The sequence below is a fragment of the Crocodylus siamensis genome, chromosome 1 (genome assembly GCF_052110815.1).
Source record: "Crocodylus siamensis isolate JL-2025a chromosome 1, ASM5211081v1, whole genome shotgun sequence".
In the NCBI taxonomy this organism is placed as follows: domain Eukaryota; kingdom Metazoa; phylum Chordata; order Crocodylia; family Crocodylidae; genus Crocodylus; species Crocodylus siamensis.
Window position 1 is genome coordinate 95,796,144 of NC_143395.1, and position 22,639 is coordinate 95,818,782.

Below are 22,639 nucleotides of genomic sequence, written 5' to 3' on the forward strand. Positions count from 1 at the left end.
TGAAATTCTTGGAAACAAAGTCATGCACATTTTGTAACATTAAAATCTTTTGCCAAGTATTTATTATAATTACTCATTTCCGCTGGGAAATTGCATCTTGATATTCCACCTTTGTGCAAATCTGACAGCTTTTCATTTTGCTTTCTATGTGACACCAAATAGTTTATCTGAAACTATTAGAGAGAGACATTTATCATTCCTCAATAGTAAATTAAGTGCCTAAATAAGAGTTACCTTTCTGAAGCTGGGTTTAAGGCCTAAACTAGAAGAAAATATAAGGATACTTTTGATAGATTCATAAGGCCTTTGAGGAGTTCATAATTTGCAGCAGCATATATCTGATATATAATCAATCTGTTTTATAGTTGAACTGTAGAGGTTGAGATGTTGAAAGCATAAGATATTGGTTTTCCACATAAGTATCTATGGTAAGAGTATGATGTCAAGCATGTGAGTTATACCAGTTTTAGTTCTGGCCCCACACCCAAAACAGTGTTATATTAAGGTGGATCTGCCAGGAGGACAACACATTTCCTTTTGAGTCTCCAAGAGCTTTGAAGAAGTACTAATCCATTGTCTCTAAGGAGTTTTTGATTTTTTGGTTTTTTCATGGATTGTGTGTATTCTTAAGAAAGAAGCAATGTGATACAAGTATGTCGAGACACGTTTACTATTGTCTATAATGTAGTGATGTATAATCAGAGTATAAATAAGAATCAGGCATTTAAGTAAGCTCCCTTCCCAACTTGGAAGACCTTTGTCTTGTTTGGAGTTAAGACTGTTACGAATTTTCTGTGGATGTGCTGCAAGAGCAGAGCTTGTTATGATGATCTTAAAAGCTCATCTCCATACCTACCAAGATTCATGGAGTTTTTTTATGTTTAAACGTAAGTTTGAATTTTCACAGTTGTCAAAGTTGGAGGAGTACTTCTTCTTAGATAGAAGAGGGTTTGTGTACATGCTATTGTTCTTTAAAGGGAGCTTTCAAAAAGATTAGTAGTAGCTTTTCAACTTTAAGTCCAGGATACTCAAAGTTTTTATTTGTGAATTTCTATTGGTTTCAGAATAGTGTTTTATTTCTTTCCAGAAGGATGCCAGTGTTGCCATGAGGACCATTATGGGACTAAAATGGTCCAAGTCTTTGTCCATTTATCTAGATGTACATTTTCTATTAAGGCCGTAATTCAAGATTATGTAATTTTAAATACTGGTATGTGATTAGTTCTAAGATATGTACACGATTCAAGTTATGTATCTGTTTAAGTATCTTTCTGAATCAGGACCTATGGAAATAGACATGTCTGAAAGATGAGAGAGCAATGGATTTGTGGTTTACTGAGGAAAAGCTGAAAGGCAGAGTAAGGTGATAAGGAAAAAATAATGTATGAAGATGGAAAGTAATCATAATAATAGTAATAAGAAAAACTTAAAGTTTGTTTACTTAAGTATTTTCCATTCACAGTGTTTTTTCTTATCTTGCCATTTAAAACATCTGTAAAAAACCCAGGAACTGAAGGTGACTCTCATAGTAAGAAAGTCATGTCTTCCAATGCATTGCTGAAGAAGTCACAGAAATGTCACATAGGGCTGAAAGAGACCTCTAGAAGTCATGTAGTCCAACCCCTTCTCAAGGCAGGATCACCCCTATCCAAACCATCCCAGACAAGCTATTCTTAAACCTACACAACCTATTCCTAACCAATTCCTAAAACTACAATTGACCATGCTGCACAGCTGCAAGGCTTTTTAATAAGTGTATCCCTGAGGGGGGAGTGGCCGGACGTGGATGATGGGGGTAGAAACGGCCAGATGCTGGGAGGGGGCAAACAGATGGATGCAGAGTGGGTGGGTGGCAGGTGGCAAGCGGTGGCAGCATGGCATCTGTGTGGCCCTGCTCTCACCCCTCCCTGGCCTTGCTCTTATGAGACAGTGGCACGGGGTGGTGGTGCTCCATCCCTGCCCACCCCACGTACCATTTGGTACCTTTCAAAGTACCTGCCAGGGGTACATGTACCTCTGATTGACAACCCCTGCTCTAGATGAAGCCTAGCCAGTGCCAAGCAGAGGCACTATCGCTTCCTGCATCTTGTACTTAATGCTCCTATTGATGCAGCCCAACACTACATTTGCTTTTGTTCAGCTGCAACACACTGCAGACTCATACTGAGCCTGTGATCCACCAAGATACATAGATTCTTCTCCATTGGTGCTGCCATCCAGCTTGTTTTCATCCATTTTGCATTTTTGTTTTTGATTATTCTTCCTGAGTTGTAACACCTTGCATTTGTCAGCATTGGACTTCATCCTGTTGGCTTTCACCCAGCCTTCTAAAAAAGAGAGTGGACAGGACTTAAATTTCTAACCCAGACAGGAACTGAAAAGCTCAACCACCTTTCAGGTTTTAGTTACATATAACAGAAAAGAAAAAAAATGGGATATAAATTCATTTTTTCCTATGCAAGCCAGCTTCAAATGGCAAAAGGAAGCTTCTGAGCAAAATTGTTCTTGGAAAGTTTATATAGGTTAAATGTCCTCCATGGGTGGAAAAAAAAAGGAGATTGTGCATTGTTGAAACCTCTTGTTCAACTACAGGCATCCTAAGGCAAATGTATCCTGATATATTGCCTGAGATCTTTGCTGCTATGCATCTCTTTAGATTTGAAATGTATTCCATATGAACGCCAAAACTCGGGTTCACATTACATACAAAATAATTAACAAAATAATGGCTTCCAAACTTCAAGATTAAGCAAGTTCTCATGAAGACCCACATACTCCAACAGATATTGAGTCTATGCCCAGCTGTTTCCAAATTATAATGAATCAGAAAATGCTAGGGAAAAATACTTCCCAAAGTGTTGCTAATATTTTTAAATTCCCACATCCAGTAAATAGATTACCAGATTATGACCCAAATGTGTTATAAATAAATGTTTCACATGTATGACATTTTACTGGTTTGAGTTCTATGAATCTGACAGGCTAAGTTTAAAATTTGGGTCTCTAAATGGAAACCTTCCTCCAGTATTAACTATGTATGGGCTACTGTCAATGCACTCTTCTGTTGTCTAACACACTTGATAATATTAGCACAAAAAATACAGTATCTCCCGCATTTACTTAGCAGATCCCTAGCCTTTCTGACTTTGAAGATATTAGTGAGTTATATTTTCATATGGATTAGCTGTCCTTGAACAGTTTTTTTTATAAGAAAAAGCATCAGCTGGCTTTACTTGAACATTTGGCATTTGTTTTGTTTTTTTTTTCTTTTTTCAGCTGGCTTTTCTTCGAAGTGCATCTAGATTTTCATTTACACTAAGGTGCTTTTACAGTTTTATGGCAGTTTAAAGGGGTTAATACATGTATAAGTCTGCATCAATCCCATTCTTTACAGGGCCAGGTGATCCTGAGGTAGTCTGAGTGTAAATGGTGATCAGTCCTCAGGTAATTCTGCAAAATGTATTAATTTCATAATAGTAATTTCATTGGGCACATGTATACAAGACACTTTACTGTGCAGCAGACTAATTTGCTGTTCCGTAAAGCATCACTGTCTATACACATGCAGCAATTAGGGCAGAGTAGATTAATTTACTGTGCCTTCAGATAGTCCCATCAAATAAAAAGTGGTATCCAGCAGTGCAGTAAATTATTGTGCTTAACTGCATGTGTAGACAGTGATGTCGGGATTAGTTTACTCCAGCTCTAATTTAGTCAGAGTATATTCAGTCTCATTAATTGCATGTGTAGACATGCCCACTGATGACCAGCTTTCCTGAACCCTAATTACACCTGCTGTTATTCTCAGGAGTTATTCCTAGGAGTGGTTCTAGTAAAGTCAGTGGGAACACTCATGTGAATAACTAACTGTTTAACAATGAAGATGAATGCATCATCATTTGGCTCTGAGTGATTCCAGCAATTATTGGTATCCCATGTTGTAATATAGATATTTCTGTGTAAGACTGAGCTGAGTTGTTATGACTGGGAGCAGTCACTTGCTAGCAGTCAAACTCTTTTAATACAATTTCACAAGATGGAAGTATTTTCTAATATATAGGATTAACAGTGGCAGGATCAGAGGGCCTGCTTGAGCCATCAAAACTAGTTCAGTGGGTCTTGGGGCAACCTTTTGTCCAAAGAGCCCTAGAAAATTTTCATTTTAGCCCCTCACAGACAGTACAATCACAAAACACCACATGAAAACCAACCAAAATACCCAATAGGGGTCACAAGTGAAAAGCAGGGAAGACAAAGGCATCATTGCTGCCCTGCCCTGTAATGGCCGACAAGGGTGACTGGTGCCTCCTGAGTCTGGGGGACCACAATTTGTGGGTGAGCCTGGGGGCGGGCCAAAAGCCCCATGTCCACTCCTATATTTCTGTGCCATGGTTTGGTGTCCCCCCCACCAACATGCTGCATGGCAAAAAAACTGCTCAATGACTTACCATGCAGTAAATTTAAGCTGCTGTAAATGCATGTGTAGACATACCTGGTTTGTCTCTAAGGTGCCGTTTTCTTACCTTCCACCTGTTTTTAAACTAACTCATTTTCCCAGGAGCATGTCCTAATCAGCAGACTATAGCATAGGCATTTTCATCTGTTGAAGTTAGTCATGCATAGTCATGACAGCAGTAGTCATGGACCATAAACATAAAGGTTCCTATAGGCAGACAGCAGAAACCAGAACTCTTCCCTTCCAGGGGAGTGCAGTAACTACAGAGGCTACAAGGTCATGCTCTCTCTTGCTTGCTTTCAGTTACACTTGTACATTTTATTTTAGATGTTCATTGGTTAACAAAACAGAAATAAGCCTGACAGAGACTGGAATGCAGGACACCCCTCTTCCAAAGTAGTGGCTTGGCCCCTAGGCTATGGTGGCATGCTTGTTCCCTTTCTGGTACTATGAGTCTTGCATGCTTGGCTTTCTAGTACCCTGACTTTGGGGGTAGGTCCAGGCAGCATGGGCGTGGAGGGTGGGAATGCAGGGGTGCAGCTGCACCCCTATCCCTATTCCACAGTGTAGCACAGTGAACTATATGGAAAACGTGCTGGTGGTTCCTCTTCCCCATGGCTCTGGATAGCTCAGACAATGGTGGATGATGGGAATGAGAGCTCCTCAGCCACTTGAGGACATTTAGAGGGCTGGATAGGAAGCAGGCTCAGGAAGATGTCACGTGCACACAGCAGTTACTGCTGTCTCTGGCTGATCTGGGGGCAGGGGATGCCCCAGAGCCACTCCAGCTGCTCAAGATCCAGGGTTGGCTGGGGACAGTGGTGACAGTGGGCTGCTCTCCCTTTCTGTTCCTGATCCCTGTGCAGCCCTGCTCTTCTCCCGTCAGGTGTCCCCTGTTGGCCCAGGAGCAGGGGCAAGAAGAGGAAACCAACCATTCCTGCTGCTGTCCCAAGCCAAGTCCAGCACTCTATGCAGCTGCTCCCCTCAGGTCCTTGCTGGAGCAGGGCAGGAATGACCCTAGGTCAGCCCTAAGGCTGCTAGAGTGAGCCAGGAGCAGCCGGGAGGCTCCTGCAGTTCCCAGGTCATCTAGGGATGGCAACAGTGTCAGACAGGGTCCCCCTTCTTGCACTGGCTCTCTGTCTGTTTCCCCCCAGCTGTTGCTCTGCCAGCCCAGGGGCCCCAGCTGCATCTCACTCCCCTGCTTCCCTATGGTCTGAGCTCAGTTTCTGCTGTCCAGACTCTCAAGCATCCCTGGTTGTGGTGCAGTCTGCTGGCATGTCTTCCAAGTAAAGCCTAAGCACCGTGTACCTAATGAAGCAGCTCAACTTTAAGGAAGTCTGCACTGGTCCGGTCCTGCAGGGAGCAAACCAGGAAAGCCAAGGCTGCAACTGAACTCCAACTAGCTTCAAGCATCAAGGACAACAAAAATTCCTTTTTCAGATATGTGGGGAGCTGGAGGAAAAGCAAGGGCAACATTGGACCCCTGCTAAACCAGATGGGGCAACTGACAACTGACGCCCAGGAAAAAGCCAACCTATTAAATAGGTACTTTGCATCAGTCTTTCATCAGTCCCATGGGACGCCCATGCCTGCTATGAGACAGGGAGATCCGGGTGATGGGGATCCCCTACCCTCCATAAATGCTGACCTCGTGAAGGAACACCTTGAGAAGCTGGATACCATCAAGTCAGCCGGCCCTGACAATCTGCACCCCAGGGTACTCAAGGAGCTGGCAAGCGTCATAGCCCAGCCCCTGGCACGGATCTTTGAAAACTCCTGGCGCTCTGGTGTAGTGCCCAAAGACTGGAAGAAGGCCAATGTGGTGCCAATCTTCAAGAAAGGGAGGAGAGTGGATCCGGCTAACTACAGGCCCATTAGCCTGACTTCTATCCTGGGGAAGATCTTAGAAAAGTTTATTAAGGAGGCCATCCTTGATGGACTGGCCCAGGCTAACATTCTAAGGGATAGCCAGCATGGGTTTGTTGCGGGTAGGTCTTGTTTGACCAATCTCATTTCCTTCTATGACCAGGTGACCTATCACCTGGACGAGGGAGAAGAGATTGATGTCATATGTCTTAACTTCAAAAAAGAGTTTGATCTGGTATCCCATGATCACCTCTTGGCCAAACTGGCCAGTTGTGGCCTTGGCTCCACCACGATCCGCTGGCTGAGAAATTGGCTCCGTGGTCGGACCCAGAGGGTTGTAATTGATGGCAGTCACTCATCGTGGTGCCCTGTGACCAGTGGGGTCCCTCAAGGCTCTGTCCTTGGACCCATATTGTTCAACAACTTCATTAATGATGTGGACATTGGAGTCAGGAGTGGACTGGCCAAGTTCGCCGATGACACCAAACTTTGGGGCAAAGCATCCATGCCAGAAGATAGGCGGGTGATCCAGGCTGACCTGGCCATGCTCAGCAAATGGGCAGACGAGAACCTGATGGTGTTTAACACCGAAAAATGCAAGGTTCTCCACTTTGGGAGGAAAAACCTGCAGCACCCTTATAGGCTCGGCAGTGCTACGTTGGATAGCACTACAGAAGAAAAAGACTTGGGGGTCATCATTGACCACAAGATGAACATGAGCCTGCAATGCGATGCTGCGGCTAATAAAGCAACCAAAATGCGGGCTTGCATCCATAGATGCTTCTTGAGCAAATCCCGGGACGTCATTCTCCCCTTGTACTCGGCCTTGGTGGGGCCACAGCTGGAGTACTGCGTCCAGTTTTGGGCTCCACAATTCAAAAAGGATGTGGAGAAGCTTGAGAGAGTCCAGAGGAGAGCCACGCGTATGCTCAGAGGTCAGGAAAACAGATCTTACAATGACAGGCTGAGAGACATGGGACTCTTTAGCCTGGAAAAGTGTAGGCTCAGGGGTGATCTGATGGCCACCTATAAGTTTATCAGGGTGACCCCCAGGATCTGGGGGAACGTTTGTTCACCAGAGCGCCCCAAGGGATGACGAGGTCGAATGGTCACAAACTCCTGCAAGACCGTTTCAGGCTGGACATAAGAAAGAATTTCTTTACTGTCTGAGCCCCCAAGGTCTGGAACAGCCTGCCATCAGAGGTGGTTCAAGCACCTACATTGAACACCTTCAAGAGAAAAGTGGATGCTTATCTTGCTGGGATCCCATGACCCCAGCTGACTTCCTGCCCTTTGGGCAGGGGGCTGGACTCGATGATCTCCCGAGGTCCCTTCCAGCCCTGATGTCTATGAAATCTATGAAGTCATGGTGTGGTGTGGATCCAGGTGATGGGGGCTGGGAGCTGGGGTGGAGAGCGGGGCAGAGATGCAGGCAGGGGGATGCCACCACTCTTGTAGTGCTGGCTCCATATATCATACCCCACTTATCAAAAGTCCTAGATCTACATATGCTTCAACACTTTCTCTGTGTAGACCACCTGCTGACCTCAACCTGAATAAGCTGCCTCTGACATCTCTCTGAATGAGGAGCTTAGTACTGTGGTGCTGCAGTGCTGAGGTGTAAGCATTTACTGAATGTCTTTAAATTGCCTCTCAAGTCTTCACCAAAACCAAGATGTTTTTGCAATATATTTTGACTGAGGATAGACTGCCTTTTTGGCTGAAATTTCATTCAGCTGAAAATGTTCTACTATTTTTCTGTTTTGCCCACTCTGATTTTTCCATATTGCTCAATGGGAAGAGTCCCTAGCTAGATCCCAGCAAGATGGGAATGGGTCCAGTACAGAAAAAGCTTCAGATCACAGTTTCTGATTAGGATTTAGTAGGCTGTAAGTTCTTTGGGGCAGGGACTGCATTACTCTGTATGTGTGGGCAATTCTGAGCATATTGTACCTGTTACCATAATTCACATAATACCTAATAATCATGGTCTGTGAATCACGTGTAGCAGCTATTCAGGAAAATGTACATACTGTGCAGAGCATACACACAAGAGATTGTGTTTGAGCTCAAGTTACATTTTAATTTCTTTGTAGACTTTGATCAATGTTAAATCTTAGCTTTTATCCATCATGTCTGAAAGCTATTATCTTATTTATTAGGAGTGATTTAGTGGGTTAATAAAACTGATATGGCAGCTGGCCTCATGATAACAAGTTATTGCAAGTCCCTGAACAGCTTAATCCTATCATTTCCTTATCAGCCATCATTTGTGTCAGTGTATGCTAAAATCAGGGCTACTACTTGCAGAGAAACATATGTTACAGCACACCTATGAAATTAAAAAAGGAGAGCAGCTTAGTAGTTTCTTTTTAAAGGTTCTGTTGGGAAAACTGAGATTAAGCTCTTCACCATTTCAGACTGTTTTTTATTTATAATAATACATACTATAAACCTGGACAATTCTATGTTATGGGATGAAGGCTGTGATAAAGGTGTGGTGTCAATGACAGCATGTAGTGGTGAATCTGTAAGTCATCTAGGTAAATGATTATATTTTTGCTCTGTCTTCTATATAATATATGCTACATATAATGTGAAAAGGCTTCTGAGTTTGAAAAATGGCTGACAGTAATTTTGTATCTTGCGTGTAAAGCTGGGCTGATTCCTTACTGCTATAAAGCTTATCCTGGAGAAGGAGATTAAATAGAGAACTTATTCCTTTGGAACAAATCTAACATTTACTTAAAATAGATCTTCTCTAGCTAATAAAAATGTCACTGCATAAAGTCTGATATCTTGTGACCTTCCTGGATTAGGGGCAGGTACTGTGCCTCCCTTTGGAAACCTGGGAATCTCCACTTTCCAGTGATATACAGCTGCCATTCCAGGCCTTAAGAGGTCACAAGATCTTAAATCTGTCGCTGAGGAGTGCCTTTTTTGGGCCACTGGCCAGGATAATTTTGAGGAGTGGGAATTTCACATTTGTGGGAGCAGAAGGCACATGTTTGTAGAGTTTAAAGTTCTAGTAAGAGTGTGAAATTGCTGAGAGATATGGCATGTTAAACTAAGACCCGGGCAATTTAGTGATTTAGTGATAGCACAATGCAAATGAACAGGTCACAGATGGATATATTATAACATATGTAATATTTTTAAATGGTAATAATAGTTGTCTATGGATTTTATTTCAGTGTACACCTGTTGACTTTTAAAGTTTATCAATTAATATTTTTCAGAACTTATTCTCACATATTTCGGCCACTTGTAACTCATATCTCATCTGAAATAGTTCCAGTTTGATGAAAGAGAAATGTCTGTGGTTCAGACTGAAAAAAATCCATATGGATTTTAAAAAATATAAACTGTTCAGCTTTAGTGATTTGATCCAGACCTAGGTCTTTAATACTGGGTATGTGGAACACAATGAGAAAAAAAAATATCACTTCTTTCCATGAGCGAGATCATATGCTACAGAAAACTACATGGCATTTCATGATAGGTCCTTTTGGATCCTACACCCAAAGGCGTTGCTGTTATTTTACTTTTCAGCTCTGTCTTATAAAGCAAAAAAATGAAAGACTGATCCAAGCAGGTAGCCATACTTGTAGGCTATGTTAACAGATCTTTAAAAATGGCTTATGTCATATCAGGCAGAAAGCAGGGTAGATTTGCACCTTATCGATTAACTCAGTGATTAACTCATAAACTTTTGGACTCCCAAGCTCACTTCATCAGATGCGGTCTTATCATAATCATGTCATACCACCATTCCTCAGGCTAGTATATACATGGCAAAGAAACACATGCTGTACTGGGTTAGAACCTAAATTATTTTGCACAACATGACTATTTGGCATAGGCATGCTGTTCTTTTGCATGTTACGAGTTTCTGTAGCACCTTAGAGAGCAAGACTTTCACATATAACTTTATCTGTTTCAATGCTTTTGTGCTTGAATTGGTGGCATCAGGTTCAACAGTGAGTTTTGCAGTAGTATTTTTTGTGTCCAGTCCTTTTGTTGCATGAAGAAATGATAGCTGGAGTCTAATACACTGATTTGAAAGGTCACTTCTTTTCTTGGAAGGATTCTATTCTATGATGCTATAACATTAGGATCTGTAATAATAAGATGCTGGATCAAAACCATGCCTCTCTCCTTCCTCAGTATTATGCTTCATGTTACTTTTTATTTCAAACTTCAGAAGTGACTTTACTATGAAAACTTAAAGGTATCTTGTCACTAAGCTGGCGGTATTTGAGTAAATGAAATTCCATAATATTGGTATGATAGTAATCAATCATATGAATGCATGTGAAGGAGATGTTTCCATAAGCTTAAGCTTGATTTAGGCCTCTGTAAGATACAAGAGGACAGGCAATATAAGATATGGATTTATGGAGTATGGACTCCAGGCCTGTTTCAGTGAGACTCCAGACTGTATCAGGATCAGTGATACTAGAGAATGAGAAAGAAGCAGTTGAGTTATTTCTACCTGATCTATGAATGTGAAGACATAGTACCTACTTTTCATGCTCATCCAGAATCAAGGCTATTTAATCAAGAGATTTTCATAGATGTCATAGATTTCATAGACAGTAGGGCTGGAAGGGACCTCGGAAAATCGAATCCAGCCCCCTGCCCAAAGGGCAGGAAGTCAGCTGGGGTCATGGGATCCCAGCAAGATAAGCATCCACTTTTCTCTTGAAGGTGTTCAATGTAGGTGCTTGAACCACCTCTGATGGCAGGCTGTTCCAGACCTTGGGGGCTCAGACAGTAAAGAAATTCTTTCTTATGTCCAGCCTGAAACGGTCTCGCAGTAGTTTATGACCATTCAACCTCGTCATCCCTTGGGGCGCTCTGGTGAACAAATGTTCCCCCAGATCCTGGGGGTCTCCCCTGATAAACTTATAGGTGGCCATCAGATCACCCCTGAGCCTACGCTTTTCCAGGCTAAAGACCCCCATGGCTCTCAGCCTTTCGTCGTAAGGTCTGCTTTCCTGACCTCTGATCATGCGCGTGGCTCTTCTCTGGACTCTCTCAAGCTTCTCCACATCCTTTTTGAATTGAGATGTGTTATACCAGCCTTCTTGCCAATGTAGGATTATTTGCAAGTATTTCAGCCACTCAGATTTTAAATGTGCTAAATGATTGGACTAACCACACTTAAATTTATTCCTTCCTTACACCATCTTTTCTGCCCTTCAGGAATCTTGCAACTGACCACCCAACAGTACCCCTTAGGCTTTTCTCCTACCCCATTTCCCTTTCCTCTAGGTAGTTCCTTCCCTACTGGGCATTTTAAAAATTCAGTGATGAAGTGTTTAATAGAGAAAGGTTGTAAAACAAATGGTAACTTCTGGAGGAAAGGTGCTGTATAAATGTAAGGTGTTATCCTTTATAGATGAGGAAATTATGTTGATGTAAGTGACACTAATGGGTCATTTTGAAATCCATTACTACTTTTATTGTTTACACCTGAAATTTACAAGTAGCAATTTCAGAGCAAATTCTCTTATTTAAGCTGAAGTAACTCCATTGAGTTCAAAGGAGTCATACTGATATAATTTAGGCATTCTCTACACACAAAGTTGTGTCAGTTTAACTAAAGAGGCAATTTTAACTCAAAGCAGTTTAATCAGTTAAATGTTGTATTTTTGGGACCTGTACACCAATATTAAACAAGGACTGATTTAATGAAAGAGTTTCTGAGCACATATAGTTAGGTCAGGGCACAAAGTCTGGACAAAACATTAAAGGAGAACCCAGCCATTGTGGCAATTCAGAGATGGCACTGCTACATATGGGAGAGAAGGTTAGCCAGGGCTGGGTTGGGAGTGGTGGTAGGGGTAAGGGGGCGGGGTGAGGGGTGCAAGCGCTATTGTTGTTTCAAGATGGTCTCTGAGATAAAGTGGTCATAAACTACTTAGGACTTTGTAGGAATTCAGATAGGACTGTGATGAGCATGATATAAAGGCCTAATGATGGATCAGCCCAACACCTTAACTGTGACCTGGAAGCAAACTGAAAGCCTGTGAAAGCTATGCAGCAGCGGTGAAATAAGTTCCTGGAAAGAGAAGTTTTCAGCTATGTCCCTGTAAAAGAAAAAAAGTAGTTTAGAGTCAAGAAAGTGTGCAGCTTTGCTCTAGGGATAGAAATTTTACATAAACTGGTATGAGTGATCAGAAACTAGTTAAAATCTGTAGCACAACAGAATTTCAGTGCACATAAACTGCTTTCAAAATGACTGAAACAAGTTTAAGATAAATCTGGATGGATACAGTGTCAGACTTGGACAGATACAGTGTCAACTGATTTAGGTTAAATCATTTTATTGAACTGTCCCAGATCCCCTCCAGATTCAAGTTACCCCACAGTCCCTCAGCATCCCAGGATGCTTTGCACGTCCCCCATAGTCCCCCCCAGTGGGGGGCTAGACTTGGTGCAAGCTGTCTGTTCCTGCCCAGTGGGGAAGTGTGCTATACTGCCCCCTGGCTTCTGGCCTGGGCCACTGAAGGCATGTGGCTACATTTCCAGAATCAAAAGTGAATGTCTGTCCACTTGCCTATTTGTTCAATCTAAACAGCTTAGACTAACCTGCGAAGACTGAATTGATTTAGCCTCTGGCTTTTTGACTGTCTGTACTTAGCCTTGGTGTTTGAGCCAAGTCTTGGCCCTATTCAACATAGCAAAATCCTTTCTGCTGTCAATGAAACAGGTTTTGGCTCTAAGACAACAACAAAAAGCCCAACTTTAATTAAAAGGTAGTGTAAAGAAAGATTTCTCCTATTTGTCTATTTGCCTATATATTTCAGGCATCATTTGATAGTTTTATTTGCTGAGTTCCCCAATACTTTGTCTCCCTTCTCAACAAGTCACAAATCTTACTGTTGCCAAATGAAAGCACGCTCAATTTTGGCATCAATTTATTTCCCTTTCGACTTTTATGGGTGTCCTCCAAAAGCATAAGTAGTCCTTTTATTTTTTTCAGGTATCATTATTATGGAATTGGCATTAAGGAAAGCAGTGCCTATTACCACTCTGTGTATTCTGGAAAAGGCTTGACAAGGTACAGTAACATATCTTTTGAGATTAAGTCTCTGTCATTGTATTCTGCAATGTGTTTAGTGTTTATCTAAGCATCATCTCCTTTATCCATCTACATTCACAGAGCACCTATCACTGTTGTGTCTAGATACTAGTAGTTCTGTATACTGATGGATTTAGTACTCCTGACTTTGGAAAATATTTTACTCTCCAAATTCCAGGATTAATTTTTTTGATGTAATGAGCAGTCCCCAGCTGGTATAAATCAGTGTGGCTCCATTTAAATCAGAGTGGCTTTACACTAACTGGGAATCTGGCCCTTTAATCTTAAAGCAACAAACTTCAATAAAACAAGCATATTAGAAGGTCCGCCTTCTCATTTCCCTACCCAGTACAGATGAACACTGTGAAGTGCTGGGGGAATGGTGTGAAGCTGGCACCTGTGGGCAAGAGAGAGGGCTCACTGTAGATTAATATTTACTGGTTCTTTTACTGGAAAATACCAGTTTAAACCTAAACCAGGAAGCTCTAATTATATTTATTTAAGGGACAGCTAGCAAAATCAATACATTACGATAGCTGCATGTTGGTTTACCAAAGATTAATAGTTCATAAAACAAATGTCTCTGTTCACATATGGCTTGAATGATGACTTTCATTGTCAATGACAGTATACAAATACGATTGGGATTCTGAGAAAGGAAAAGAATACGTGAGTTTATATATAGAAAATTCGGCAACTGGCAGCTTTTAGTTATGACCATGTTAGTGGGGTACAAGAAACAGGACAAGCAAAAAAAGTTGAGGTTAGTATGGTCATTGTATTGAGAAAAGAGAGCTTGCTGTTGGCAATAGTCTGTATATAAAAATCTGAATCTGCAATTTCGTTATCCAGCATTTATCAAAGGCTGAGGATGTGTTGGTGGCGCACAGGTCAATGAGCTTCTTTTACAATACAGAACTATTGCAAACACATCACTTATTTAATTGACTGAAAGACAAGGAGCTTAACAAAGGGAGGCATCTCACTAGTGGTTCTATCTCAGTCAGTGCCACGTACCATTTGGTGCAGGTCAGCGTCCTGGCCAATTTCTATGAGGTTAAGTGGAATTATTACAAAAGTATCCAGGGTCAGCTTTTTAAAGGAACTTAAATACATAAAGATGCAGATTGACATTTATTGCCACTTACTAGGCTCCTGGATACCAGTAATTTCAGTAAGAACTGGGCTACTACACACTTCAAAGAATTCCTGCCTGCACAGCTTACATGGCAAAGGGCATAGTGGTACCTAACTTCTGTACATCTTGCAATCCAGTGTAAATTACAATTACAAGGTAGGCACACAGGTTACCCAAACAACATGTCAAGAGAGTTAGGATGTACAGAAGCCAGCAGATTTTGTAGGTAACTACCTAAGTTAGCCAGTAGAAAATGCTGAGAAAAAGGATGGAGGCTAAGTTTCTTTTTTGTATTCTCAGCTGTCAACCATCTCCTGGGGGTTGCACTCAACTGGGAGTGTTTGCAGGGAGGGAGGGGGAAACCTGTTTTCAAATCCCTACTGTTCCTGATCTGGAGAAGAAACTCAAATGCTAGTTTTCCACAACTAAGGAAGAGTGGTCTGAGCAGCTGGGTGGCAGTAGGGCTAGGGTAGTTGGATGTGTGCCTCTGTTCCCCTTGGCCCCAGAAGAAACTTAAGTCACCTTGGAGACTACACTCTCAGAACATTAACTACCAGTAGCAATAGGCAGCAGCTGAGCAGGAGCTCTGAAGATCTCCATTGGACTTGAGCCACAACTATTCAGTACCCTGACCATACCTGGCAGTGGTACCCTCAAGCAAGCTACACAGTTCTGGGTAGGCTGCTTCCTAAACCAGAAAGAATGGCACTTGTTGCAGAATAGTTCTGCTTTTGGAGGATGTCTACCTATAGCAGCACAGCATGCTTGAGGCCATGTCAGTATGTAGCCAGAGATGCCTAGCTGCCAACTTAAACGTCAAAAGTTCCGTTGTAAATTTATCCCTTAGGCCTTTAATAATAAGTCTCCCATCCTTCAGAGAAGAAAGTGTAGCCCGTTCCTACTAATTACACAGGCAGCAGTATGGGAAGAGCTTTTGAATAGGGCTCTAGAGGAGCTCTGTCAGCAAAGGCTGCCTGGTTTGTCTGGAATCAGGCTGTCCCCATGCCGCTCCATCCAAAATACATACCTTGTAGTCAGTGAGTTTATTTGTACCCTCCCTTTATTCTTGGTGCTTGAATGTCAGAAGTCAACACCTTCTAATTATGCCTCTGAGCCATTCTCTTCTCCTGGGTCTGATCTGTGTGGGCAGAATGCCTTTGGCCACCTCTGCTGTGCTGTTAAAGCTTCCTAAACCAGAATCCCTATCAATAGGGCACAAATCAGAAACATAAAACCACAATATTGTCCATAACAACTTTAAGGGTTCATATTGCCAGTGTAATCTTATCACTTGGCAGCTAAAATAAGGGAGAAATGCCAATAATTAAACAGGTCATAACAACATTGTTTTCATCATTGAATTGATCCTTATAAAACCAGGCACCTTGGGATTCTTTAGGTTACCATTTCTAATTAAAATTTTATGTTTTCTATTTACTGCACCTATGGCTGGCTTCAAAAACCAGAAAGGTCAATGGGAATCTTTTCACTGACTTTTATGAGCATTGGACATGGTCATTAGTATAATACAATAATAACTGAACTGTTAAGTACTCCTTGTAGTTATTAATGAAATGCCTCCATTAGAAGTACATCCTAAACACAATGAAACTGTTCTGTATGTACAGAGAGCAGGCCATTTCTGGCAATCATTAATCTATGGATTTTTTTTCATTCACCTCAAAAGGGAAATACTGAATACTCCTTCCCCTTCCCCTAGCTTCCTCCCTCCCTCCCACCCTTCCCCCCAGTCTAAATCTACTTCGACCATTATAAAATATTCTAGATTCCAGCTAAATACATCATTAACTTGCTTCTGTGCTGCCCTATTGGATTCTGTGAGGTTACTCAGGTTTGCAAATGAGACAGAATCTTGGCCTTGTACATTCCTGCTTATTCACTGTCCTAAATCCTTCACTTCTAAAAAAGTCTGCCCTGGCTTAGGTGTTATTTGCATGTGTTTGGGAACTTACAGAAGTAATAATATTTTTTTAAAACCTAATTCTTTAGACATATTTATTTTGGAGGCTCCTGATCATTATTGTTCTAGATGATGCATTACATTTTTTAAAATAACTGTTATGTTGTTTTTTAACGAAGCAATAACATTCATTTGTTTTCAAAGGTTTTCTGGAAGCAAATTGAAAAATGAGGTAAGCACTGTTCCCTGATTCCTTTTACCTCTGAACTGTTTATTCACAGTAATGCTATTGGGTAGAGTTTTTCAATACCAGTTTCCTTGAAAATTGTGACAGCCCTATATTATCTACTACTTTTACTGAGGCTAAGTGCGTATTACATTATTACAGGAATAGAGGATATATAGAAGTGGAAGGGAACTCCTAGGTCATCAAGTCTAGTTTTCTGTTACTGTAGGCACCCACATCATATAATCCCCTTCATAAGGCTATTCCATCTTAAAAATTTACAACAATGGCCACAACACCCTACTATTGGAAAGCTATTCCAGAATGTCACTAACTTTTTAGAAACCTTCTTCTTCTTCTAACTTCCAGCATAAGTGTATACATGGACAGTTTAGTTCACTTGTTCTTATGTTTGAATTGTCTGATAGTTTAAATAGCTCTATCCCTCTGTTGTGTTTTTATAGAGACCAGTTATATCCCCTCTCAGTCTTTGTTTTTAAGGTTGAACAAGACAGTTTTTTATAGTATTTTCATAAGATAGGGTTTCCATTTCCCTAATCATCCTTGTAGCTCTTCTCTGCACCTATTCCATTTTGGATACATCATTCTTGAATGAATGAGAATGAGAACTGTACTTAGTATTCCAGATGAGGTTTACCAGTACTTGTTCAGTGGCATAATTTTTTCCCTCTGCTTTTGGAAATACTTAGTCTGAGACATTCTAAGATCATATTTGCTTTTTCTGTAACTCTGACATCTCATAGTTATATTTTGATTGACAGGTACCAGGTCATCTTCTTCTGCCTTATCCGGCTGATGAGTTCCCAGACTATAGCAGAAATTCTCATTATTAGTCACTACATGCCTGACCTTGAATTTTGTATTGTTAAATTTAAACCCATTTCTTTTAGTCAGTTCTTAAAGGTCACTAGGTTCTTCTTGAATGATATTCCAATCTACCACCATACAAGTGTTGCCTCTCACCTTTGTGTCACCAACAACTTTCATTATCAGGCTTCTGCTTCTTGAGCCACAGTTACTAATAAAAGTAAAAATTAATATTTGTCCAAAGCCTGATTCTTGAGACTCTTTATTAGCAGTAAACAGCCTTCAGCTCAACAGTTCCCCTTTCATTACAGCCCACTGTCATCTCTTCTTACCTACCTAATAATTCTTGCACTAATCCCCATCTTCTACAATTTAACTAATACGTTCTCTGTGATACCATATCTTTACTAAAGTCCACACAAATGAGGTCTACTGCCTTTTCTTTGTCTAGTAATCATTTATCTTATTGAAGAAAGATATTAGAGTGGTCAGTCCTTGATAAATGCATGTTGCATTTTAGCCCATTTGCCCTTTACTTCCATGTCTTTATTTTTTCCTTCAAAATTTCTTCTAAAGCCCTTGCTTTAATTGCATACAGTTGAAGGCAGACTAATGAGCCTGTAGTTACCCAGCTCATCTCTTTTCCCTTTTCTTAACTGTAATATAGGTATATTGTACAGGTAGTACAGTTACTATTTTCCAGTTACAGCTTGCAATACCCAGCTTGATAGTTTTACTAAAAATTCTAGCTTTATAGACTTACAATTTCATGTGCCAATTCTTTCAGAATTCTGGGAGGGGGATTATCTGGTCACTCTGACCCAAATACATTAAGCTTTTTGAAATTTCTTTCCACCCTGGATACAGTCATTTCCACGGTCCTCAGTCCTATTAGACATCCTACCTTTGCCAGTATGTTCAGCATCTTTGGCTTGATTGACAGCTAAACCCAATGAAGTATGCCCAGTACTGGTAAGAAGAGACTTCCCAACGTAAGAGCGGTATAGTCTGACACTCTGTTGTATGGGACTGTGCAGGCTGGTTTAGAAGGAAGAATTAAGCAGGGTCTTATCCAATTGGTGTAAGTGAAAAATGGGCAACATACTTTCCATTAAAGTAAATGGATAATATGCTTGAATCCCTGTTCACTACCTTGAAAATTGTTCAATTAGTTATTCCAGAAATGATTTACCTTGACTCCTTGAGGAGGAACTCCTATTAGCAACTCAAACATCAACAGATTTTAAAGAATTTGTCAATGAAATTTCAGTGAATAGAGACGCTCTTTATTGCTGGTATGTTTTATCACATTTCTAGTATTTTTCTGTATGTGAAGATATTAGCAAATTCTTTTATCTAAATCAGTTAGTGTGCCATTAGAGACTGCATGGTTAATTAGGCAGGTAATATTGCTGTAATTATCTTAATGTTAAATAGCCATTAGAAACAGATGGTATTAAAATGAAAGGGCAGGTGGCAGTGGGTTAAGATATCAAATCTAGCACTGAGCCACAGTCATATAAGCCCATTAGCAGAGTAAAATGTTGCAAATATTCTACTCTTTAAAAGAAAGCCTTTTAAATGAACTAATTTCTTTTAATAAAAGCTTTTAATACATTTAATAGACAATTGCGTAATGAAGTCAGATAGATTGCTTCTGTTATCAATTAAAAAACCTCCTGATGCTAAAAGGCAATTGTAGATCTGCAGAAATACTGACTCAGACCTGTATCTAACCATCTATTATTTAGGTCAATATGGTATTTAAATTTCTTTCATTTCTCTCTTTACCTGTGGTTGAACACATTGATGCAGGCAGGGTGCAGTTTAAGTAACATACATTTTTCATTCCTAGCTCTCTATTTTGTTTTGTTTTTAAATGGCACTGAACTGTTCATTAAAATCTGATTATGAGAGAGCTCATATCCACAGCCTCAAAAATGGATCAGAAATATCAGGTTTAACATTTCAATTTTTTAAAGGGGAACATGAATGATAAACAATGATCAGCTACAGTTCTTGTTTTCTAAACTACTTAATTTAAACCTGACCTCCAACTGGTGAGATCTTATCAGGAGACACAACAAAACATCTTTTTTTTTAATTCCTTGTACCACACCAGCTCAACTTACTAATATACTAAGGTGAGATTCACCCCACACAGTGTTCATCTACACGTGCGCTTTAATGCACAGTAGCCTATTTTACTATGCATTAAAGTGGAACGCAAAACAACGTGCTGTTACACTTATGCTCAGTAAAATAGGCTACTGTACATTAAGCATCACCTAAAAAATGTGTGCTTGCGCTACTGCACATTAGGGCAGCCTAATGTACATTAATTTAGTACCTCACATTGGAGGTATTAAATTTAATGCACATTAAGAAAAGCGTGTTCATGCACGAGTAGATGTGCCCACAGAGGGCTAGAACAAGGCCAACTACCACTTAAGCTCTCAAACTAGAATGTACTTGCCTAGTGGACAGTAGTATAACTAGGAGTGAGCAAATAAAGCAACAGCCCCAGGCACCAATTCAGAGGGGGCACAAGAATGATGACTATTGGCTCATCTGCTGCTGCCTAGGGCACAGAAATTGTTTGTAACACCTTTGATAAATCCTGCCTCATTCAGAATTAGTAGGCTTATTAGGGTGAAAGTCTTCTCAGTTCAAAAGGTCTGTACAAGGCTCTGTGCACTGCTATGCCTGTCTAACAGGATTAGGTGAGATTGAAATGGAATGCTGAGCCTTGGCCAGTCTGCCCAGAGGCAATATATGGGAGCCAACATGATTCATCAAGGAAGGATGACATGTATTATGTTAATTTATTTTGACAGGTGTAGTTTCATCTTAATTATAGTAGTTCATACTGCATTACTAAGTTTGATGCAGTGTAAATAGTAAAAGTAAGAAAGCCTTAATAATGTTATACATGGTGCTACTGTTCAAATTTTGCTGGAAGTAGGCTGATGCAGCCAGAATCTCATGAGAATTATAAAATGAGCAAACTAAAGAAGCGTGGATTTGTCATGTCGTATTGTATAGTCAGTAAAGTAGGGCTGTTATTGTTTCTTGATATGCACCTACTGTCTCTTCACACTGGAATGGCTAATATGAAAGTTCAGGGTTACAATTTTAATATACTTTTCTCTATATACATATAGCCTGCACTTGTGCTGAGATTTTTAGTCCTCACAAATTCAGCAGGCTTAAAGGTAGGCTACTACTTAAGTGGAAAGCAATGGGGAATGTTTAGGAACCACAAAAGCTGGTGGAGGGAGCATTTTTTTCTCTGATTGGGTGGATCTATGTAAGATGTTTACTGCACAGTTAACCAATTAACTGCCCAGTAAATATCTCAGCATCTACACGTACCTCCCTATTAGGGCACATGAAACTAATAAACTCTGCAGCAGGATAGGGCTTGTAAATACAAGTCCTACCCTGCTGCAGGGTTTTTTCATGCACAGCAGCACATGTGTAGATGCTGCCTTGGCTGGCTGAGGCACAGGGTGCCTCAGCTCAGGACTAGCCAGTGGGGCCTCACCCCAGGTAGCTGTTCCACAGCATGCGGAGATGATGGAGTAGTCAGCCTGGGCTGGCTGCTTCCCCATCTCCATGTGCCACTCCACAGCTGGCTGGGGTGTAGTGTGCCTTGGTATGGGGGCTGCCCTCCAGCTAGCCCTGCACTGAGACTCCCTGTGTCCCACCCAACACCCCGTCCCTCCCTGCAGCACATGGAGCCCAGTCGGAGCAGCCCTGGGCTGGCAGGCTGACCCCCTGAGCCACCTATCAGCCTGGACTGTTCCAACTGGCCTTCATGTGATGCCCACAAATAAACTCCAGAGCAATTTGCTCCACAGTTTTTTGTTTCCGGGTGCACATTCAAAAGGTGTGTTTGAGAGCAAAATACTCTGGAGCAAGAAGCTCCACAATTTATTGGTCTTCATTAATTGGATGTGTAGACATGCCTAGTCAGTCCTAACTAGTGCCACAACCAGCTTAGTTTGAGGCACTGAAGTATTCCTGAGAATACTATCCTTATGGGTTATCTGTAGGCACCTAGCACTGTTTGGAAGAGGGAAATGACCATAGTGTTCTGACCAAATTCCAGCATGAATAATGATAATTTGCCTACCTATATTGCCTTGGCATTTTAATTGAACAAATTATTTCTCACCTCTTACTCTAATGTTCAGTCCTGGAGGATTTACTTAGGCAGATCTCCTACTGTCTAGGAACTTCAGTTCTAAGCTTAGGAGTTACTTCATAGTATTGCTGCAGACCAATAATATCTGTAGCTACCTCCTCCTGGATAACTCAATCTTCAGCAGGGATCAAACCAATAAACCTGTTTTTTTTGGACTAATCTAGGACTCTGTCAGCTATATAAAAGTAGCAGAGCTCTCAGAGCTAATTTGCTTTATGGAAGGAAATGAATGGGAATCACCTGTGTACAAGTCAGACTATTCTGGGGACCTTTATAAATACATGCAAACCTATTTCCATCATAAGCCTCTTGGGTGTATCTGGACACTTACTGAAGTGAATGTGTTATTGGATTAAAAGTTTCTAAAAAGTCTCTTCTAGAAACCATGGGTCTAAAACAGCACTGTGAAAAATCATCAGAGTTATGTTTAGGATAAATTTGACCCAATATCATTGCCTGCTCTTACAGAGCTCTGTGCCTGTAAATCTTGAGTCAGTTCTTTGAAGCCAGCAGAAGTTCATGAAGTCAGTGGAGTTAAGTCCAGGTTTGTACCATTTTGTAAACAGAATTTGGGGGACTAAAGATGAACACATGTTTAAGTCCTTACTATTCTAGGACCAAGGTTCAATAAGAATCAATATTATGAATGGATTACTTCCAAACTTAAATGTTTTGGAATTTCTGAGAGTCTTGCTAGATAAAACATTAGTTTAGTATTAATAATTGTTTTAGTAGTGGGGCACATATCTAATTTTTTCTTTGTATTTTCTTTATACTCTAGGGTGGCTTCACTCGAAAGTATTCTCTTAGTTCCAAAACTGGAACTCTCCTTCCAGAATTCCCCAGTGCTCAACACTTTGTGCTTCAAGGGTGCATTTCTAAAGACAAGGTAAAATGTGAGATG

The 22,639-nt window shown here is 40.9% G+C and overlaps 1 protein-coding gene across 1 annotated transcript in view; it reads left to right on the forward strand.

The window, feature by feature from the left end:
• RFX6 (regulatory factor X6) overlaps window positions 1-22,639 on the forward strand; it is a 61,726-nt gene that overhangs the window by 5,413 nt on the left and 33,674 nt on the right. The window contains exons 5-7 of the mRNA XM_090031439.1: window positions 13,314-13,391; window positions 16,676-16,703; window positions 22,517-22,624. Of these exons, the coding sequence (XP_089887565.1) occupies window positions 13,314-13,391; window positions 16,676-16,703; window positions 22,517-22,624 (214 nt within the window). The remainder of the gene's footprint in view (window positions 1-13,313; window positions 13,392-16,675; window positions 16,704-22,516; window positions 22,625-22,639) is intronic.